Below are 21,487 nucleotides of genomic sequence, written 5' to 3'. Positions count from 1 at the left end.
AGCAGGTAGCCTAGTGGTTAGAGTGTAGTGGTTAGAGTGTAGTGGTTAGAGTCTAGTGGTTAGAGTGTTAGGACAGTAACCAGCAGGTAGCCTAGTGGTTAGAGCGTTGGACTAGTAACCAGCAGGTAGCCTAGTGGTTAGAGCGTTGGACTAGCAACGTTGGACTAGTAACCAGCAGGTAGCCTAGTGGTTAGAGCATTGGACTAGTAACCAGCAGGTAGCCTAGTGGTTAGAGTGTTGGACTAGCAACGTTGGACTAGTAACCAGCAGGTAGCCTAGTGGTTAGAGTGTTGGACTAGTAACCAGCAGGTAGTCTAGTGGTTAGAGTGTTGGACTAGTAACCAGCAGGTAGCCTAGTGGTTAGAGTGTTGGGCCAGTAACCAGCAGGTAGCCTAGTGGTTAGAGTGTTGGACTAGTAACCAGCAGGTAGCCTAGTGGTTAGAGCGTTGGACTAGTAACCAGCAGGTAGCCTAGTGGTTAGAGCGTTGGGCTAGCAACCAGCAGGTAGCCTAGTGGTTAGAGTGTTGGACTAGTAACCAGCAGGTAGTCTAGTGGTTAGAGTGTTGGACTAGTAACCAGCAGGTATCCTAGTGGTTAGAGTGTTGGACTAGTAACCAGCAGGTAGTCTAGTGGTTAGAGTGTTGGACTAGTAACCAGCAGGTAGCCTAGTGGTTAGAGCGTTGGACTAGTAACCAGCAGGTAGCCTAGTGGTTAGAGCGTTGGGCTAGCAACCAGCAGGTAGCCTAATGGTTAGAGTGTTGGACTAGTAACCATCAGGTAGTCCAGTGGTTAGAGTGTTGGGCCAGTAACCAGCAGGTAGCCTAGTGGTTAGAGCGTTGGGCAAGCAACCAGCAGGTAGCCTAGTGGTTAGAGTGTTGGACTAGTAACCAGCAGGTAGTCTAGTGGTTAGAGTGTTGGACTAGTAACCAGCAGGTAGCCTAGTGGTTAGAGTCTAGTGGTTAGAGTGTTGGACCAGTAACCAGCAGGTAGCCTAGTGGTTAGAGTGTTGGGCCAGTAACCAGCAGGTAGCCTAGTGGTTAGAGTCTAGTGGTTAGAGCGTTGGACTAGTAACCAGCAGGTAGCCTAGTGGTTAGAGCGTTGGACTAGCAACGTTGGACTAGTAACCAGCAGGTAGCCTAGTGGTTAGAGCATTGGACTAGTAACCAGCAGGTAGCCTAGTGGTTAGAGCGTTGGACTAGCAACGTTGGACTAGTAACCAGCAGGTAGCCTAGTGGTTAGAGCGTTGGGCTAGCAACCAGCAGGTAGCCTAGTGGTTAGAGTGTTGGACTAGTAACCAGCAGGTAGTCTAGTGGTTAGAGTGTTGGACTAGTAACCAGCAGGTAGTCTAGTGGTTAAGAGTGTTGGGCCAGTAACCAGCAGGTGGTCTAGTGGTTAGAGCATTGGACTAGCAACCAGCAGGTAGCCTAGTGGTTAGAGCGTTGGACTAGTAACCAGCAGGTAGCCTAGTGGTTAGAGCATTGGACTAGCAACGTTGGACTAGTAACCGGAAGGTTGCAAGATCGAATCTCCGAGCTGACCAGGTAAAAATCTGTTCTGCCCCTGAACAAGGCAGTTAACCTACTGTTCCCCGGTAGGCTGTCATTGTAAATAATAATGTGTTCTTAACTGACTTGTTAAATAAAGGATACATTAAATAAATGTTGTGTTGGGGATCTGTACTCAAAAAAGAGAATTTCCACATTATATGGATAGAAAACTTTAGTCTATTTAATCCCATCCCATTCCATTCTACTACACAACAGGGGGTTGGTAGTTGCCGCAATGCTTACTGGGAGATGGTGTTTGTGTCAGAAGAAGCTATGCTTACTGGGAGATGGTGTTTGTGTCGAGGTCGACACAGCTGACGTCCAGCGGGGGGTCGTAAAGGTCAAAGTAGCGTGAGTCGACTCCCACGATGAAGGGGCAGGGGGCAGAGAGGACTCCTGCCAGGGCCAGCGGGCACAGAGGGATGTACGGACACGGCCAGTGGAATGGGAAGATCATCTGAGGAGGAGAGAAAGAGAGGGAGGGAGGTCAAATCAGGAAACTGAACCTTTAAAACTACTGTCAAAACCGAGAGGCAATTGCTTAGCTACTACTAAAAATACTATCAAACTGTCATAGCTAATTATTTAAACCCTACTATCAAACTGCCATAGCTAATTATTTAAACCCTACTATCAAACTGTCATAGCTAAATATTTAAACCCTACTATCAAACTGCCATAGCTAATTATTTAAACCCTACTATCAAACTGCCATAGCTAATTATTTAAACCCTACTATCAAACTGTCATAGCTAATTATTTAAACCCTACTATCAAACTGCCATAGCTAATTATTTAAACCCTACTATCAAACTGCCATAGCTAATTATTTAAACCCTACTATCAAACTGCCATAGCTAATTATTTAAACTACTTACTAAAACCACAAGCTACTACTAAAAGTCCTAAAGATTTAAACAACTGATATCTGAGGTACTATAGTGTTAAACAGCTGATATCTGAGGTATTAAACTGAAAGCGTTAAACAGCTGATATCTGAGGTACAATAGTGAAAGTGTTAAACAGCTGATATCTGAGGTACTATAGTGTTAAACAGCTGATATCTGAGGTACTATAGTGTTAAACAGCTGATATCTGAGGTTCTATAGTGAAAGTGTTAAACAGCTGATATCTGAGGTACTATAGCATTAAACAGCTGATATCTGAGGTATTATAGTGTTAAACAGCTGATATCTGAGGTATTATAGTGTTAAACAGCTGATATCTGATGTATTATAGCGTTAAACAGCTGATATCTGAGGTATTATAGTGTTAAACAGCTGATATCTGAGGTATTATAGTGTTAAACAGCTGATATCTGAGGTATTATAGTGTTAAACAGCTGATATCTGAGGTATTATAGTGTTAAACAGCTGATATCTGAGGTACTATAGTGTTAAACAGCTGATATCTGAGGTTCTATAGTGAAAGTGTTAAACAGCTGATATCTGAGGTACTATAGCATTAAACAGCTGATATCTGAGGTTCTATAGTGTTAACCAGCTGATATCTGAGGTATTATAGTGTTAAACAGCTGATATCTGCGGTACTATAGTGTTAAACAGCTGATATCTGAGGTACTCACAGCCACCAGAGCCTCAGTGACACTGGTCAGAACAGCGGGCCGTAGAGAGTGGACCAGGATCTTATGTTCTGTCACAGCAAACACCAGGAGCGTTATAGCATTCTCCGGACCGAGGTTCTGCAGCAGTATGGAGAACCGACCACCACTGGAGCACAGCCATAGAAGAGATTAACACACTACATCACTATCATAACACATACCATACATTAACCATACCATAACTAATACCATACATTAACCATACCATAACTAATACCATACATTAACCATACTTAACTAATACCATACATTAACCATACCATAACTAATACCATACATTAACCATACCATAACTAATACCATACATTAACCATAACTAATACCATACATTAACCATACCATACATTAACCATACCATAACTAATACCATACATTAACCATACCATAACTAATACCATACATTAACCATACCATAACTAATACCATCAATTAACCATACCATAACTAATACCATCAATTAACCATACCATAACTAATACCATACATTAACCATAACTAATACCATACATTAACCATACCATAACACATACCATACATTAACCATATCATAACTAATACCATACATTAACCATACCATAACTAATACCATCAATTAACCATACCATAACTAATACCATACATTAACCATAACTAATACCATACATTAACCATACCATAACACATACCATACATTAACCATACCATAACTAATACCATCAATTAACCATACCATAACTAATACCATACATTAACCATACCATAACTAATACCATCAATTAACCATATCATAACACATACCATACATTAACCATACCATAACGAATACCATACATTAACCATAACTAATACCATACATTAACCATACCATACATTAACCATACCATAACTAATACCATACATTAACCATACCATAACTAATACCATACATTAACCATACCATAAAATAACCATACCATAACTAATACCATAAAATACCCATAAAATAACCATCCATACCATCAATTAACTATACCATAACTAATACCATACATTAACCATACCATATATTAACCATACCATAACTAATACCATAAAATAACCATACCATAACTAATACCATACATTAACCATACCATAACTAATACCATCAATTAACCATATCATAACACATACCATACATTAACCATACCATAACTAATACCATACCATAACTAATACCATACATTAACCATACCATAACTAATACCATACATTAACCATACCATACATTAACCATACCATAACTAATACAATACCTTAACTAATACCATACATTAACCATACCATAACTAATACCATCAATTAACCATATCATAAAATAACCATCCATACCATCAATTAATCATACCATAACTAATACCATGAACTTCACCAGCAGTCACCAAACCTTCGTCCAATTCTTTAAACCAATCTAAAGGTATGTTTTGGAGTTCCTCAAAGTACTGCTATAGGACCACTACTGTTCTTATTATGATATACAACTGTTAAATCCACTTCAATCAGTGTAGATGAAGGGGAGGAGACAATTGAGTCATGGATTGTGTATGTGTGCCATTCAGAGGGTGAATGGACAAGACAAAGGATTTAAGTTCCTTTGAACGGGGTATGGTAGTAGGTGCCAGGCGTGTCGGTTTGAGTGTGTCAAGAACAGCAACACCGCTGGAGTTTTCACGCTCAACAATTTCCTGTGTGTATCAAGAATGGTCCACCACACAATGGACATCCTGCCAACTTGACACAACTGTGGGAAGCATTGGAGTGTAAAGTCCATACCCCGACAAATTTAGGGCAAAAGGGGGGAGAGGGGTTGTGCAAGTCAATATTAGGAAGGTGTTCATAATGTTTTGTGCACTCAGTGTATATGATACCTGTCTTACCTGAGTGGTAGAGGGGATGACACAGGCTGGCTCAACATCAGGCTGTCATGAGGAGAGAGCTGGGGAATGTCAACACATTACTACAGGTATAGTGTGGTGGGGACAGTTCTGGCACAAAATGGCTGCCGCGCTTCATTTCGCAGGTGTCTGTTATCAAACACTCCCATATAACCAGTAGTGTCTCTGTTGCCCGAGATTGGTGCTAGAAGGGGTACGTTACCTCAATACAATGTAAAAAACTTTGATAAAAACACTATTAAAAGAATGCTGATTATGATCAAGACAGAGTCAGACATGGTTTAGTAGTAAACAGAGACACACACTGACAGAAATCACAGACATTACACAGCAGCCAGAACCATGGAGGCCTTAACTCACCTGCACCAGTATCCTGGGCCTCTGGGAGGAGGGGAAGGGGACCTTGTGCATGAAGTGGGAGATGTGCCTGACAGGAAGAAGAATTACAAGATATGAGGTCAGAAATAACCCTGAGGAGGAGGTGAGCCTAATCTTTTTTATTTTATTTTGTCATTTAGCAGACACTCTTATCCAGAGCAACTTACAGTAGTGAATGCATACATTTCATTTCTAAACATATTTTTTTTCTGTGCTGGGCCCCATGGGAATCGAACCCATAACCTTTGTGTTGCAAACACCATGCTCTACCAACTGAGCTACATGCTCTACCAACTGAGCTATCTGTCATCACACTGTCTGGCACAGGGGGGTAGATTTACATAGAGTTCTGCCACTACACTGCCACCTGACCAAAACAATGGCCTGTTGAACTGTGGCAGCAAACACTTGATCTAAACATAGCCTCTGGTGTTTATTTAGTGGACTGGAAACCATTTGGAATTGTTCAATCTTCTAGGGAGTGTGTCTACAGTATATCTATGTACAAAGTGCCTGTCCTATACAGAGCTGTCAGATAACACAGGCAGTGTCATACAGGGTCACTGACAACACTGGGCACTTATAAAGGACAGTGGCTCAGCATGGTCCTAGCAACACCAAGGCCAATGGGTTCAAGTGCTGCAGTTGATACCACAAATGTCTGCTGTGTCATAATAGATATAATTCACACGGTGCTCACTTCTCGATGGGCAGGGTGTGAGGTCCAGAGATGGAGTATCGATAGAGGAAGGTGAGGAACTTGCGGAAGGCGTCAAAGAAGGGCCAGTGAGACAGCAAACAGATACATTTGTTGGTGTGTAACGCCCTGGGGCCCGGAGCTGGGGTGGAGGGGGAAGTGGCTGGGGAAGAGGGCCCATGGTCCAGCCCCGGCAGACCCAGCTGAGAGCGCTGCTGGTCGGTCAGACAGTCCTGGGAGTAGGGCTCGTAGAACTGGATGGCTGCACCGTACACCTGAGATGAGGAAACACACAGATATACGTCAGGATGGATCCATCAGTACATAGATATAGGGGCACATATGTATCTGTTGCCAAACAGCTGACTGGAACCAGAGAACGTCAGTCGAGTGAAACGAGGAGCTGGAGCGAGGAGCTGGAGCGAGGAGCTGGAGCGAGGAGCTGGAGCGAGGAGCTGGAGCGAATAGTGGAGCGAGTAGTGGAGCGAGTAGTGGAGCGAGGAGTGGAGGGTGTCCAATTTGACTGGAACGCGGAGCGAGTTTCCCAAAGGCTGGAGCGCACACTACATGAGCTCAGGGAATGCCCGTCCCAGCATGCATCTGTATAGTCTACTTGTGTGCTGCTTTAGCCCCTTGCTTTAGCTACTGTCATGGAGTTCACTAAATATTTTCATAAAGAAACTGATAAAACACACAGGTGTTAAATCAAAGGTGACTTACAAAGATGAGAAGGAACCAAGAGCAAGAGAGGGAGTGTGGTGATGTAGTGCCCACAACTAAAGAATCACGTGGAATCTGAAAAGACACCTATCCTGAAAGCATGATGGTGTACTGTGTGCACATGCTAACAGAAAGGAACGAGGTAGGTAGATAACTAAGTGTGTCATTGTAGCAAAGCATCTATGAACAAAAAATTCAGATCTCTTAAAAGTTTCTTTAATTTTTGTTCTATTATCTGTACAATAGGCCATAACTGATTTAGGCCCAATAGGCCTGGCATATTACCTCTTTCAGGGAGCCTTCCGGTTTGATTGGGATATTTTGCCTAAAAACCTTTAGGCCTACCTATAAAAAAATGTAAAAACAACTCCGCATCCCTGCCCAGCCTGGCAAGAGTGGCCCGGAGGATGTTTATCATCCCTGCCCAGCCTGGCAAGAGTGGCCCGGAGGATGTTTATCATCCCTGCCCAGCCTGGTAAGAGTGGCCCGGAGGATGTTTATCATCCCTGCCCAGCCTGGTAAGAGTGGCCCGGAGGATGTTTATCATCCCTGCCCAGCCTGGTAAGAGCGGCCCGGAGGATGTTTATCATCCCTGCCCAGCCTGGTAAGAGTGGCCCGGAGGATGTAGCCTGGTAAGAGTGGCCCGGAGGATGTTTATCATCCCCAGCGGCTCTGCCAGTGAGGAGAGGATATCCACCCCTACTGGCCTGCTCTCCAGACACCATCTCATGAGCCTGAAGCCACAGACTCTGGCCAAACATGTGTTTCTAAAAGTGAATTCAAAGGCACTGTAGACTGAACCTAATAAAGGCATTTCATTAAATGTGTATTTAATTCTCGTAAGTCAAATCAAATCACATTTTATTGGCCACATACACGTGTTTAGCAGATGTTATTGCAGGTGTAGTGAAATGCTTGTGTTTCTAGTTCCCACAGTGCAGCAAAGTCATAGCCTATTTGTGCAATTTATAATGATTTAATGATTTAATACAACAAAATGTTGTTTAAATGCTAAGCTCTATAATGTTCATAGGCTATAGACTTGAAATAATTTAAATAATATAGCCTAAATCATTTATTTAGACTCCCTGTCTGGATCCTGACCTATTTAAAGTGTTTATATACTGTTTAATATGACATGTATCCTATTCAGAGTGTTTATATGCTGTTTAATATGACATGTAGCCTATTCAGAGTGTTTATATACTGTTTAATATGACATGTATCCTATTCAGATTGTTTATATGGTGTTTAATATGACATGTATCCTATTCAGAGTGTTTATATGGTGTTTAATATGACATGTATCCTATTCAGAGTGTTTATATGGTGTTTAATATGACATGTAGCCTATTCAGAGTGTTTATATACTGTTTAATATGACATGTATCCTATTCAGAGTGTTTATATGGTGTTTAATATGACATGTATCCTATTCAGAGTGTTTATATGGTGTTTAATATGACATGTATCCTATTCAGAGTGTTTATATACTGTTTAATATGACATGTAGCCTATTCAGAGTGTTTATATGCTGTTTAATATGACATGTATCCTATTCAGAGTGTTTATATGCTGTTTAATATGACATGTAACCTATTCAGAGTGTTTATATGCTGTGTAATATGACATGTATCCTATTCAGAGTGTTTATATACTGTTTAATATGACATGTATCCTATTCAGAGTGTTTATATACTGTTTAATATGACATGTATCCTATTCAGAGTGTTTATATACTGTTTAATATGACATGTATCCTATTCAGAGTGTTTATATGGTGTTGAATATGACATGTAGCCTATTCAGAGTGTTTATATGCTGTTTAATATGACATGTAGCCTATTCAGAGTGTTTATATGGTGTTTAATATGAGGAACTATTCAGAGTGTTTATATACCGTTTAATATGACATGTAGCCTATTCAGAGTGTTTATATGCTGTTTAATATGACATGTATCCTATTCAGAGTGTTTATATGGTGTTTAATATGACATGTAGCCTATTCAGAGTGTTTATATACTGTTTAATATGACATGTATCCTATTCAGAGTGTTTATATGGTGTTTAATATGACATGTATCCTATTCAGAGAGTTTATATGGTGTTTAATATGACATGTATCCTCTTCAGAGTGTTTATATGGTGTTTAATATGACATGTATCCTATTCAGAGTGTTAAAATACTGTTTAATATGACATGTATCCAATTCAGAGTGTTTATATGCTGTTTAATATGACATGTATCCTATTCAGAGTGTTTAATATGACATGTATCCTATTCAGAGTGTTTAATATGACATGTATCCTATTCAGATTGTTTATATGGTGTTTAATATGACATGTATCCTATTCAGAGTGTTTATATACTGTTTAATATGACATGTATCCTATTCAGAGTGTTTATATGCTGTTTAATATGACATGTAGCCTATTCAGAGTGTTTATATGGTGTTTAATATGACATGTAACCTATTCAGAGTGTTTATATGCTGTTTAATATGACATGTATCCTATTCAGAGTGTTTATATATTGTTTAATATGACATGTATCCTATTCAGAGTGTTTATATACTGTTTAATATGACATGTATCCTATTCAGAGTGTTTATATGGTGTTTAATATGACATGTATCCTATTCAGACTGTTTATATACTGTTTAATATGACATGTATCCTATTCAGAGTGTTTAATATGACATGTATCCTATTCAGAGTGTTTATATACTGTTTAATATGACATGTATCCTATTCAGAGTGTTTAATATGACATGTATCCTATTCAGAGTGTTTATATGGTGTGTAATATGACATGTATCCTATTCAGAGTGTTTATATACTGTTTAATATGACATGTATCCTATTCAGAGTGTTTATATACTGTATATATACTGTTTAATATGACATGTATCCTATTCAGAGTGTTTATATACTGTTTATATACTGTTTAATATGAAATGTATCCTATTCAGAGTGTTTATATACTGTTTATATACTGTTTAATATGACATGTATCCTATTCAGAGTGTTTATATGTTGTTTAATATGACATGTATCCTATTCAGAGTGTTTATATGGTGTTTAATATGACATGTATCCTATTCAGAGTGTTTATATACTGTTTAATATGACATGTATCCTATTCAGAGTGTTTATATGGTGTTTAATATGACATGTATCCTATTCAGAGTGTTTATATGCTGTTTAATATGACATGTATCCTATTCAGAGTGTTTAATATGACATGTATCCTATTCAGATTGTTTATATGGTGTTTAATATGACATGTATCCTATTCAGAGTGTTTATATACTGTTTATATACTGTTTAATATGACATGTATCCTATTCAGAGTGTTTATATACTGTTTAATATGACATGTATCCTATTCAGAGTGTTTATATACTGTTTAATATGACATGTATCCTATTCAGAGTGTTTATATACTGTTTAATATGACATGTATCCTATTCAGAGTGTTTATATGGTGTTTAATATGACATGTATCCTATTCAGAGTGTTTATATACTGTTTAATATGACATGTATCCTATTCAGAGTGTTTATATGGTGTTTAATATGACATGTATCCTATTCAGAGTGTTTATATACTGTTTAATATGACATGTATCCTATTCAGAGTGTTTATATGCTGTTTAATATGACATGTATCCTATTCAGAGTGTTTATATACTGTTTAATATGACATGTAGCCTATTCAGAGTGTTTATATACTGTTTAATATGACATGTATCCTATTCAGAGTGTTTATATACTGTTTAATATGACATGTAGCCTATTCAGAGTGTTTATATGCTGTTTAATATGACATGTATCCTAGTCAGAGTGTTTATATGCTGTTTAATATGACATGTATCCTATTCAGAGTGTTTATATGCTGTTTAATATGACATGTATCCTATTCAGAGTGTTTATATACTGTTTAATATGACATGTAGCCTATTCAGAGTGTTTATATACTGTTTAATATGACATGTATCCTATTCAGAGTGTTTATATACTGTTTAATATGACATGTAGCCTATTCAGAGTGTTTATATGCTGTGTAATATGACATGTATCCTATTCAGAGTGTTTATATACTGTTTAATATGACATGTATCCTATTCAGAGTGTTTATATACTGTTTAATATGACATGTATCCTATTCAGAGTGTTTATATGGTGTTGAATATGACATGTAGCCTATTCAGAGTGTTTATATGCTGTTTAATATGACATGTAGCCTATTCAGAGTGTTTATATGGTGTTTAATATGAGGAACTATTCAGAGTGTTTATATACCGTTTAATATGACATGTAGCCTATTCAGAGTGTTTATATGCTGTTTAATATGACATGTATCCTATTCAGAGTGTTTATATGGTGTTTAATATGACATGTAGCCTATTCAGAGTGTTTATATACTGTTTAATATGACATGTATCCTATTCAGAGTGTTTATATGGTGTTTAATATGACATGTATCCTATTCAGAGAGTTTATATGGTGTTTAATATGACATGTATCCTCTTCAGAGTGTTTATATGGTGTTTAATATGACATGTATCCTATTCAGAGTGTTAAAATACTGTTTAATATGACATGTATCCAATTCAGAGTGTTTATATGCTGTTTAATATGACATGTATCCTATTCAGAGTGTTTAATATGACATGTATCCTATTCAGAGTGTTTAATATGACATGTATCCTATTCAGAGTGTTTATATGGTGTTTAATATGACATGTATCCTATTCAGAGTGTTTATATACTGTTTAATATGACATGTATCCTATTCAGAGTGTTTATATGCTGTTTAATATGACATGTAGCCTATTCAGAGTGTTTATATGGTGTTTAATATGACATGTAACCTATTCAGAGTGTTTATATACTGTTTAATATGACATGTATCCTATTCAGAGTGTTTAATATGACATGTATCCTATTCAGAGTGTTTATATACTGTTTAATATGACATGTATCCTATTCAGAGTGTTTAATATGACATGTATCCTATTCAGAGTGTTTATATGGTGTGTAATATGACATGTATCCTATTCAGAGTGTTTATATACTGTTTAATATGACATGTATCCTATTCAGAGTGTTTATATACTGTATATATACTGTTTAATATGACATGTATCCTATTCAGAGTGTTTATATACTGTTTATATACTGTTTAATATGAAATGTATCCTATTCAGAGTGTTTATATACTGTTTATATACTGTTTAATATGACATGTATCCTATTCAGAGTGTTTATATGTTGTTTAATATGACATGTATCCTATTCAGAGTGTTTATATGGTGTTTAATATGACATGTATCCTATTCAGAGTGTTTATATACTGTTTAATATGACATGTATCCTATTCAGAGTGTTTATATGGTGTTTAATATGACATGTATCCTATTCAGAGTGTTTATATGCTGTTTAATATGACATGTATCCTATTCAGAGTGTTTAATATGACATGTATCCTATTCAGATTGTTTATATGGTGTTTAATATGACATGTATCCTATTCAGAGTGTTTATATACTGTTTATATACTGTTTAATATGACATGTATCCTATTCAGAGTGTTTATATACTGTTTAATATGACATGTATCCTATTCAGAGTGTTTATATACTGTTTAATATGACATGTATCCTATTCAGAGTGTTTATATACTGTTTAATATGACATGTATCCTATTCAGAGTGTTTATATGGTGTTTAATATGACATGTATCCTATTCAGAGTGTTTATATACTGTTTAATATGACATGTATCCTATTCAGAGTGTTTATATGGTGTTTAATATGACATGTATCCTATTCAGAGTGTTTATATACTGTTTAATATGACATGTATCCTATTCAGAGTGTTTATATGCTGTTTAATATGACATGTATCCTATTCAGAGTGTTTATATACTGTTTAATATGACATGTAGCCTATTCAGAGTGTTTATATACTGTTTAATATGACATGTATCCTATTCAGAGTGTTTATATACTGTTTAATATGACATGTAGCCTATTCAGAGTGTTTATATGCTGTTTAATATGACATGTATCCTAGTCAGAGTGTTTATATGCTGTTTAATATGACATGTATCCTATTCAGAGTGTTTATATGCTGTTTAATATGACATGTATCCTATTCAGAGTGTTTATATACTGTTTAATATGACATGTATCCTATTCAGAGTGTTTATATACTGTTTAATATGACATGTATCCTATTCAGAGTGTTTATATACTGTTTAATATGACATGTATCCTATTCAGAGTGTTTAATATGACATGTATCCTATTCAGAGTGTTTATATGCTGTTTAATATGACATGTATCCTATTCAGAGTGTTTATATACTGTTTAATATGACATGTATCCTATTCAGAGTGTTTATATACTGTTTAATATGACATGTATCCTATTCAGAGTGTTTAATATGACATGTATCCTATTCAGAGTGTTTATATGCTGTTTAATATGACATGTATCCTATTCAGAGTGTTTATATACTGTTTAATATGACATATATCCTATTCAGAGTGTTTATATGGTGTTTAATATGACATGTATCCTATTCAGAGTGTTTATATGCTGTTTAATATGACATGTATCCTATTCAGAGTGTTTATATACTGTTTAATATGACATGTATCCTATTCAGAGTGTTTATATACTGTTTAATATGACATGTAGCCTATTCAGAGTGTTTATATGGTGTTTAATATGACATGTATCCTATTCAGAGTGTTTATATGCTGTTTAATATGACATGTATCCCATTCAGAGTGTTTATATACTGTTTAATATGACATGTAGCCTATTCAGAGTGTTTATATGCTGTTTAATATGACATGTAGCCTATTCAGAGTGTTTATATACTGTTTAATATGACATGTAGCCTATTCAGAGTGTTTATATGGTGTTTAATATGACATGTATCCTATTCAGAGTGTTTATATGCTGTTTAATATGACATGTATCCTATTCAGAGTGTTTATATACTGTTTAATATGACATGTAGCCTATTCAGAGTGTTTATATGCTGTTTAATATGACATGTAGCCTATTCAGAGTGTTTATATACTGTTTAATATGACATGTAGCCTATTCAGAGTGTTTATATGGTGTTTAATATGACATGTAGCCTATTCAGAGTGTTTATATACTGTTTAATATTACATGTAGCCTATTTGAAATGATTAGCGCTTCTCAGTCACCTTTTCATGTTGTTTATTAAAATACATTTCATTCAAATCATATGGTTTGGTTTCAACACTTCAAAACTAAACAGTAGGTCCAGGTAGTCACAACAAAAGATGGGTGTTGGTTAAATGGTAGGTCCAGGTAGTTACAACAATAGATGGGTGTTGGTTAAATGGTAGGTCCAGGTAGTCACAACAATAGATGGGTGTTGGTTAAATGGTAGGTCCAGGTAGTCACAACAATAGATGGGTGTTGGTTAAATGGTAGGTCCAGGTAGTCACAACAATAGATGGGTGTTGGTTAAATGGTAGGTCCAGGTAGTCACAACAATAGATGGGTGTTGGTTAAATGGTAGGTCCAGGTAGTCACAACAATAGATGGGTGTTGGTTAAATGGTGATTATAATGAATGGAGGGAATTTGGAGCAGCTAGTTTTTTTTCTTCCTGTGAGCGAGGAGCGGTTTTTAGCAGAGCGGTTGGAAAGGACGTGGAGCGGTGCTCTGTGAGCGAGGAGACGGATTTCCGACCGCTCATACTCTGACTGGAAAACATACATGAACTACACAGAGTTAGTATTGTAATTCTTGTATCTAGTGCACCATAATCAACCATTAACCATCGTGCTTCTCAGTGAAACTTCAATAAGAATCAGGGTTTTCTCCGGATCAAAAAGGGACTTCGGTGGTGGGCGTGGCCGGGGGCTTGGCAAGGAGCCCCTCTTTGGAGTTAAGAGGCCCGCCCAATCATTTTCTATGCAGAAAAATCCCTGAACATTTAAAAAGCAATAAATATATCTGACCTTGTACCAGCTAGGTTACCCTCCCTCTGTCTTTACCCTCTCTGTCTACATCTGACCTTGTACCAGCTGGGTTACCTTCTCTCTGTCTTTACCCTCTCTGTCTACATCTGACCTTGTACCAGCTGGGTTACCTTCTCTCTGTCTTTACCCTCTCTGTCTACATCTGACCTTGTACCAGCTGGGTTACCTTCTCTCTGTCTTTACCCTCTCTGTCTACATCTGACCTTGTACCAGCTGGGTTACCTTCTCTCTGTCTTTACCCTCTCTGTCTACATCTGACCTTGTACCAGCTAGGTTACCCTCCCTCTGTCTTTACCCTCTCTGTCTACATCTGACCTTGTACCAGCTGGGTTACCTTCTCTCTGTCTTTACCCTCTCTGTCTACATCTGACCTTGTACCAGCTAGGTTACCTTCTCTCTGTCTTTACCCTCTCTGTCTACATCTGACCTTGTACCAGCTGGGTTACCTTCTCTCTGTCTTTACCCTCTCTGTCTACATCTGACCTTGTACCAGCTGGGTTACCTTCTCTCTGTCTTTACCCTCTCTGTCTACATCTGACCTTGTACCAGCTGGGTTACCTTCTCTCTGTCTTTACCCTCTCTGTCTACATCTGACCTTGTACCAGCTGGGTTACCTTCTCTCTGTCTTTACCCTCTCTGTCTACATCTGACCTTGTACCAGCTGGGTTACCTTCTCTCTGTCTTTACCCTCTCTGTCTACATCTGACCTTGTACCAGCTGGGTTACCTTCTCTCTGTCTTTACCCTCTCTGTCTACATCTGACCTTGTACCAGCTCTCTGTGTTTTTACCTTCTCTCTCTACACATTCTAAATCTAGCATAATCCTAGAGACAAACACAGAGCAGTTTGAATCCTGGAAACCCAGTATTATGCTCGTAGAGACAGATCACATAACATCATAATATACAGTCTGGATCACAGCCAAAAGGCTTTTCTGATCTCCTACTGTATTTAGGTCATTTTCTAACTGTTCCCAGAAGGGGGTATAGTCTAGTATAGAACAGCCTTCAGTCAGGGGGTATAGTCTAGTACAGAACAGCCTTCAGTCAGGGGGTATAGTCTAGTACAGAACAGCCTTCAGTCAGGGGGTATAGTCTAGTACAGAACAGCCTTCAGTCAGGGGGTATAGTCTAGTACAGAATAGCCTTCAGTCAGGGGGTATAGTCTCGTACAGAACAGCCTTCAGTCAGGGGGTATAGTCTCGTACAGAACAGCCTTCAGTCAGGGGGTATAGTCTAGTACAGAACAGCCTTCAGTCAGGGGGTATAGTCTAGTACAGAACAGCCTTCAGTCAGGGGGTATAGCCTAGTAGAGAACAGCCTTCAGTCAGGGGGTATAGTCTCGTACAGAACAGCCTTCAGTCAGGGGGTATAGTCTAGTACAGAACAGCCTTCAGTCAGGGGGTATAGTCTAGTACAGAACAGCCTTCAGTCAGGGGGTATAGTCTAGTACAGAATAGCCTTCAGTCAGGGGGTATAGTCTAGTAGAGAACAGCCTTCAGTCAGGGGGTATAGTCTAGTACAGAACAGCCTTCAGTCAGGGGATATAGTCTAGTACAGAACAGCCTTCAGTCAGGGGGTATAGTCTAGCACAGAACAGCCTTCAGTCAGGAGGTATAGTCTAGTACAGAACAGCCTTCAGTCAGGAGGTATAGTCTAGTACAGAACAGCCTTCAGTCAGGGGGTATAGTCTAGTACAGAACAGCCTTCAGTCAGGGGGTATAGTCTAGTACAGAACAGCCTTCAGTCAGGGGGTATAGTCTAGTACAGAACAGCCTTCAGTCAGGGGGTATAGTCTAGTACAGAACAGCCTTCAGTCAGGGGGTATAGTCTAGTACAGAACAGCCTTCAGTCAGGGGGTATAGTCTAGTACAGAACAGCCTTCAGTCAGGGGGGTATAGTCTAGTACAGAACAGCCTTCAGTCAGGGGTATAGTCTAGTACAGAACAGCCTTCAGTCAGGGGGGTATAGTCTAGTACAGAACAGCCTTCAGTCAGGGGGTATAGTCTAGTACAGAACAGCCTTCAGTCAGGGGGTATAGTCTAGTACAGAACAGCCTTCAGTCAGGGGGTATAGTCTAGTACAGAACAGCCTTCAGTCAGGGGGTATAGTCTAGTACAGAACAGCCTTCAGTCAGGGGGTATAGTCTAGTACAGAACAGCCTTCAGTCAGGGGTATAGTCTAGTACAGAACAGCCTTCAGTCAGGGGGTATAGTCTAGTACAGAACAGCCTTCAGTCAGGGGGTATAGTCTAGTACAGAACAGCCTTCAGTCAGGGGGGTATAGTCTAGTACAGAACAGCCTTCAGTCAGGGGGTATAGTCTAGTACAGAACAGCCTTCAGTCAGGGGGTATAGTCTAGTACAGAACAGCCTTCAGTCAGGGGGTATAGTCTAGTACAGAACAGCCTTCAGTCAGGGGGTATAGTCTAGTACAGAACAGCCTTCAGTCAGGGGGTATAGTCTAGTACAGAACAGCCTTCAGTCAGGGGGTATAGTCTAGTACAGAACAGCCTTCAGTCAGGGGTATAGTCTAGTACAGAACAGCCTTCAGTCAGGGGGTATAGTCTAGTACAGAACAGCCTTCAGTCAGGGGTATAGTCTAGTACAGAACAGCCTTCAGTCAGGGGGTATAGTCTAGTACAGAACAGCCTTCAGTCAGGGGGTATAGTCTAGTACAGAACAGCCTTCAGTCAGGGGTATAGTCTAGTACAGAACAGCCTTCAGTCAGGGGGTATAGTCTAGTACAGAACAGCCTTCAGTCAGGGGGTATAGTCTAGTACAGAACAGCCTTCAGTCAGGGGGTATAGTCTAGTACAGAACAGCCTTCAGTCAGGGGGTATAGTCTAGTACAGAACAGCCTTCAGTCAGGGGGTATAGTCTAGTACAGAACAGCCTTCAGTCAGGGGGTATAGTCTAGTACAGAACAGCCTTCAGTCAGGGGGTATAGTCTAGTACAGAACAGCCTTCAGTCAGGGGGTATAGTCTAGTACAGAACAGCCTTCAGTCAGGGGGTATAGTCTAGTACAGAACAGCCTTCAGTCAGGGGGTATAGTCTAGTACAGAACAGCCTTCAGTCAGGGGGTATAGTCTAGTACAGAACAGCCTTCAGTCAGGGGGTATAGTCTAGTACAGAACAGCCTTCAGTCAGGGGGTATAGTCTAGTACAGAACAGCCTTCAGTCAGGGGGTATAGTCTAGTACAGAACAGCCTTCAGTCAGGGGGTATAGTCTAGTACAGAACAGCCTTCAGTCAGGGGTATAGTCTAGTACAGAACAGCCTTCAGTCAGGGGGTATAGTCTAGTACAGAACAGCCTTCAGTCAGGGGGTATAGTCTAGTACAGAACAGCCTTCAGTCAGGGGGTATAGTCTAGTACAGAACAGCCTTCAGTCAGGGGGTATAGTCTAGTACAGAACAGCCTTCAGTCAGGGGGTATAGTCTAGTACAGAACAGCCTTCAGTCAGGGGGTATAGTCTAGTACAGAACAGCCTTCAGTCAGGGGGTATAGTCTAGTACAGAACAGCCTTCAGTCAGGGGGGTATAGTCTAGTACAGAACAGCCTTCAGTCAGGGGGTATAGTCTAGTACAGAACAGCCTTCAGTCAGGGGGTATAGTCTAGTACAGAACAGCCTTCAGTCAGGGGGTATAGTCTAGTACAGAACAGCCTTCAGTCAGGGGGGTATAGTCTAGTACAGAACAGCCTTCAGTCAGGGGGTATAGTCTAGTACAGAACAGCCTTCAGTCAGGGGTATAGTCTAGTACAGAACAGCCTTCAGTCAGGGGGTATAGTCTAGTACAGAACAGCCTTCAGTCAGGGGGTATAGTCTAGTACAGAACAGCCTTCAGTCAGGGGGTATAGTCTAGTACAGAACAGCCTTCAGTCAGGGGTATAGTCTAGTACAGAACAGCCTTCAGTCAGGGGGTATAGTCTAGTACAGAACAGCCTTCAGTCAGGGGGTATAGTCTAGTACAGAACAGCCTTCAGTCAGGGGGTATAGTCTAGTACAGAACAGCCTTCAGTCAGGGGGTATAGTCTAGTACAGAACAGCCTTCAGTCAGGGGGTATAGTCTAGTACAGAACAGCCTTCAGTCAGGGGGTATAGTCTAGTACAGAACAGCCTTCAGTCAGGGGGTATAGTCTAGTACAGAACAGCCTTCAGTCAGGGGGTATAGTCTAGTACAGAACAGCCTTCAGTCAGGGGGTATAGTCTAGTACAGAACAGCCTTCAGTCAGGGGGTATAGTCTAGTACAGAACAGCCTTCAGTCAGGGGGTATAGTCTAGTACAGAACAGCCTTCAGTCAGGGGGTATAGTCTAGTACAGAACAGCCTTCAGTCAGGGGGTATAGTCTAGTACAGAACAGCCTTCAGTCAGGGGGTATAGTCTAGTACAGAACAGCCTTCAGTCAGGGGGTATAGTCTAGTACAGAACAGCCTTCAGTCAGGGGGTATAGTCTAGTACAGAACAGCCTTCAGTCAGGGGGTATAGTCTAGTACAGAACAGCCTTCAGTCAGGGGGTATAGTCTAGTACAGAACAGCCTTCAGTCAGGGGGTATAGTCTAGTACAGAACAGCCTTCAGTCAGGGGGTATAGTCTAGTACAGAACAGCCTTCAGTCAGGGGTATAGTCTAGTACAGAACAGCCTTCAGTCAGGGGGGTATAGTCTAGTACAGAACAGCCTTCAGTCAGGGGGTATAGTCTAGTACAGAACAGCCTTCAGTCAGGGGGGATAGTCTAGTACAGAACAGCCTTCAGTCAGGGGTATAGTCTAGTATAGAACAGCCTTCAGTCAGGGGGTATAGTCTAGTACAGAACAGCCTTCAGTCAGGGGGTATAGTCTAGTACAGAACAGCCTTCAGTCAGGGGTATAGTCTAGTACAGAACAGCCTTCAGTCAGGGGGTGTAGTCTAGTACAGAACAGCCTTCAGTCAGGGGGTATAGTCTAGTACAGAACAGCCTTCAGTCAGGGGGTATAGTCTAGTACAGAACAGCCTTCAGTCAGGGGGTATAGTCTAGTACAGAACAGCCTTCAGTCAGGGGGTATAGTCTAGTACAGAACAGCCTTCAGTCAGGGGGTATAGTCTAGTACAGAACAGCCTTCAGTCAGGGGTATAGTCTAGTACAGAACAGCCTTCAGTCAGGGGGTATAGTCTAGTACAGAACAGCCTTCAGTCAGGGGGTATAGTCTAGTACAGAACAGCCTTCAGTCAGGGGGTATAGTCTAGTACAGAACAGCCTTCAGTCAGGGGGTATAGTCTAGTACAGAACAGCCTTCAGTCAGGGGGTATAGTCTAGTACAGAACAGCCTTCAGTCAGGGGGTATAGTCTAGTACAGAACAGCCTTCAGTCAGGGGGGTATAGTCTAGTACAGAACAGCCTTCAGTCAGGGGGGTATAGTCTAGTACAGAACAGCCTTCAGTCAGGGGGTATAGTCTAGTACAGAACAGCCTTCAGTCAGGGGGTATAGTCTAGTACAGAACAGCCTTCAGTCAGGGGGTATAGTCTAGTACAGAACAGCCTTCAGTCAGGGGGTATAGTCTAGTACAGAACAGCCTTCAGTCAGGGGGTATAGCCTAGTAGAGAACAACCTTCAGTCAGGGGGTATAGTCTAGTACAGAACAGCCTTCAGTCAGGGGGTATAGTCTAGTACAGAACAGCCTTCAGTCAGGGGGGTATAGTCAAGTACAGAACAGCCTTCAGTCAGGGGTATAGTCTAGTACAGAACAGCCTTCGGTCAGGGGGTATAGTCTAGTACAGAACAGCCTTCAGTCAGGGGGTATAGTCTAGTACAGAACTGCCTTCAGTCAGGGGGTATAGTCTAGTACAGAACTGCCTTCAGTCGAGGGGTATAGTCTAGTACAGAACAGCCTTCAGTCAGGGGGTATAGTCTAGTACAGAACAGCCTTCAGTCAGGGGGTATAGCCTAGTACAGAACAGCCTTCAGTCAGGGGGTATAGTCTAGTACAGAACAGCCTTCAGTCAGGGGGTATAGTCTAGTACAGAACAGCCTTCAGTCAGGGGGTATAGTCTAGTACAGAACAGCCTTCAGTCAGGGGGTATAGTCTAGTACAGAACAGCCTTCAGTCAGGGGGTATAGTCTAGTACAGAACAGCCTTCAGTCAGGGGTATAGTCTAGTACAGAACAGCCTTCAGTCAGGGGGTATAGTCTAGTACAGAACAGCCTTCAGTCAGGGGGTATAGTCTAGTACAGAACAGCCTTCAGTCAGGGGGTATAGTCTAGTAAAGAACAGCCTTCAGTCAGGGGGTATAGTCTAGTACAGAACAGCCTTCAGTCAGGGGGATAGTCTAGTACAGAACAGCCTTCAGTCAGGGGGTATAGTCTAGTACAGAACAGCCTTCAGTCAGGGGGTATAGTCTAGTACAGAACAGCCTTCAGTCAGGGGTATAGTCTAGTACAGAACAGCCTTCAGTCAGGGGGTATAGTCTAGTACAGAACAGCCTTCAGTCAGGGGTGTAGTCTAGTACAGAACAGCCTTCAGTCAGGGGGTATAGTCTAGTACAGAACAGCCTTCAGTCAGGGGGTATAGTCTAGTACAGAACAGCCTTCAGTCAGGGGTATAGTCTAGTACAG

General features: G+C 40.3%; 1 protein-coding gene across 10 annotated transcripts in view; it reads right to left on the bottom strand.

Annotated features, from left to right (window-relative positions):
- LOC106562848 (C-myc promoter-binding protein) overlaps window positions 1-21,487 on the bottom strand; it is a 323,735-nt gene that overhangs the window by 126,938 nt on the left and 175,310 nt on the right. For all 10 annotated transcript variants that reach the window (XM_045689663.1, XM_045689665.1, XM_045689664.1 and 7 more), the window contains exons 6-10: window positions 6,142-6,413; window positions 5,424-5,490; window positions 5,046-5,104; window positions 3,133-3,277; window positions 1,829-2,004 (exon numbers count right to left, since the gene is read on the bottom strand). In XM_045689663.1, coding sequence (XP_045545619.1) covers window positions 1,829-2,004; window positions 3,133-3,277; window positions 5,046-5,104; window positions 5,424-5,490; window positions 6,142-6,413 — 719 coding nt within the window. The remainder of the gene's footprint in view (window positions 1-1,828; window positions 2,005-3,132; window positions 3,278-5,045; window positions 5,105-5,423; window positions 5,491-6,141; window positions 6,414-21,487) is intronic.

Source organism: Salmo salar, chromosome ssa11, assembly GCF_905237065.1.
Source record: "Salmo salar chromosome ssa11, Ssal_v3.1, whole genome shotgun sequence".
NCBI lineage: Eukaryota > Metazoa > Chordata > Actinopteri > Salmoniformes > Salmonidae > Salmo > Salmo salar.
This window is presented reverse-complemented; position numbering and strand designations above follow the sequence as displayed.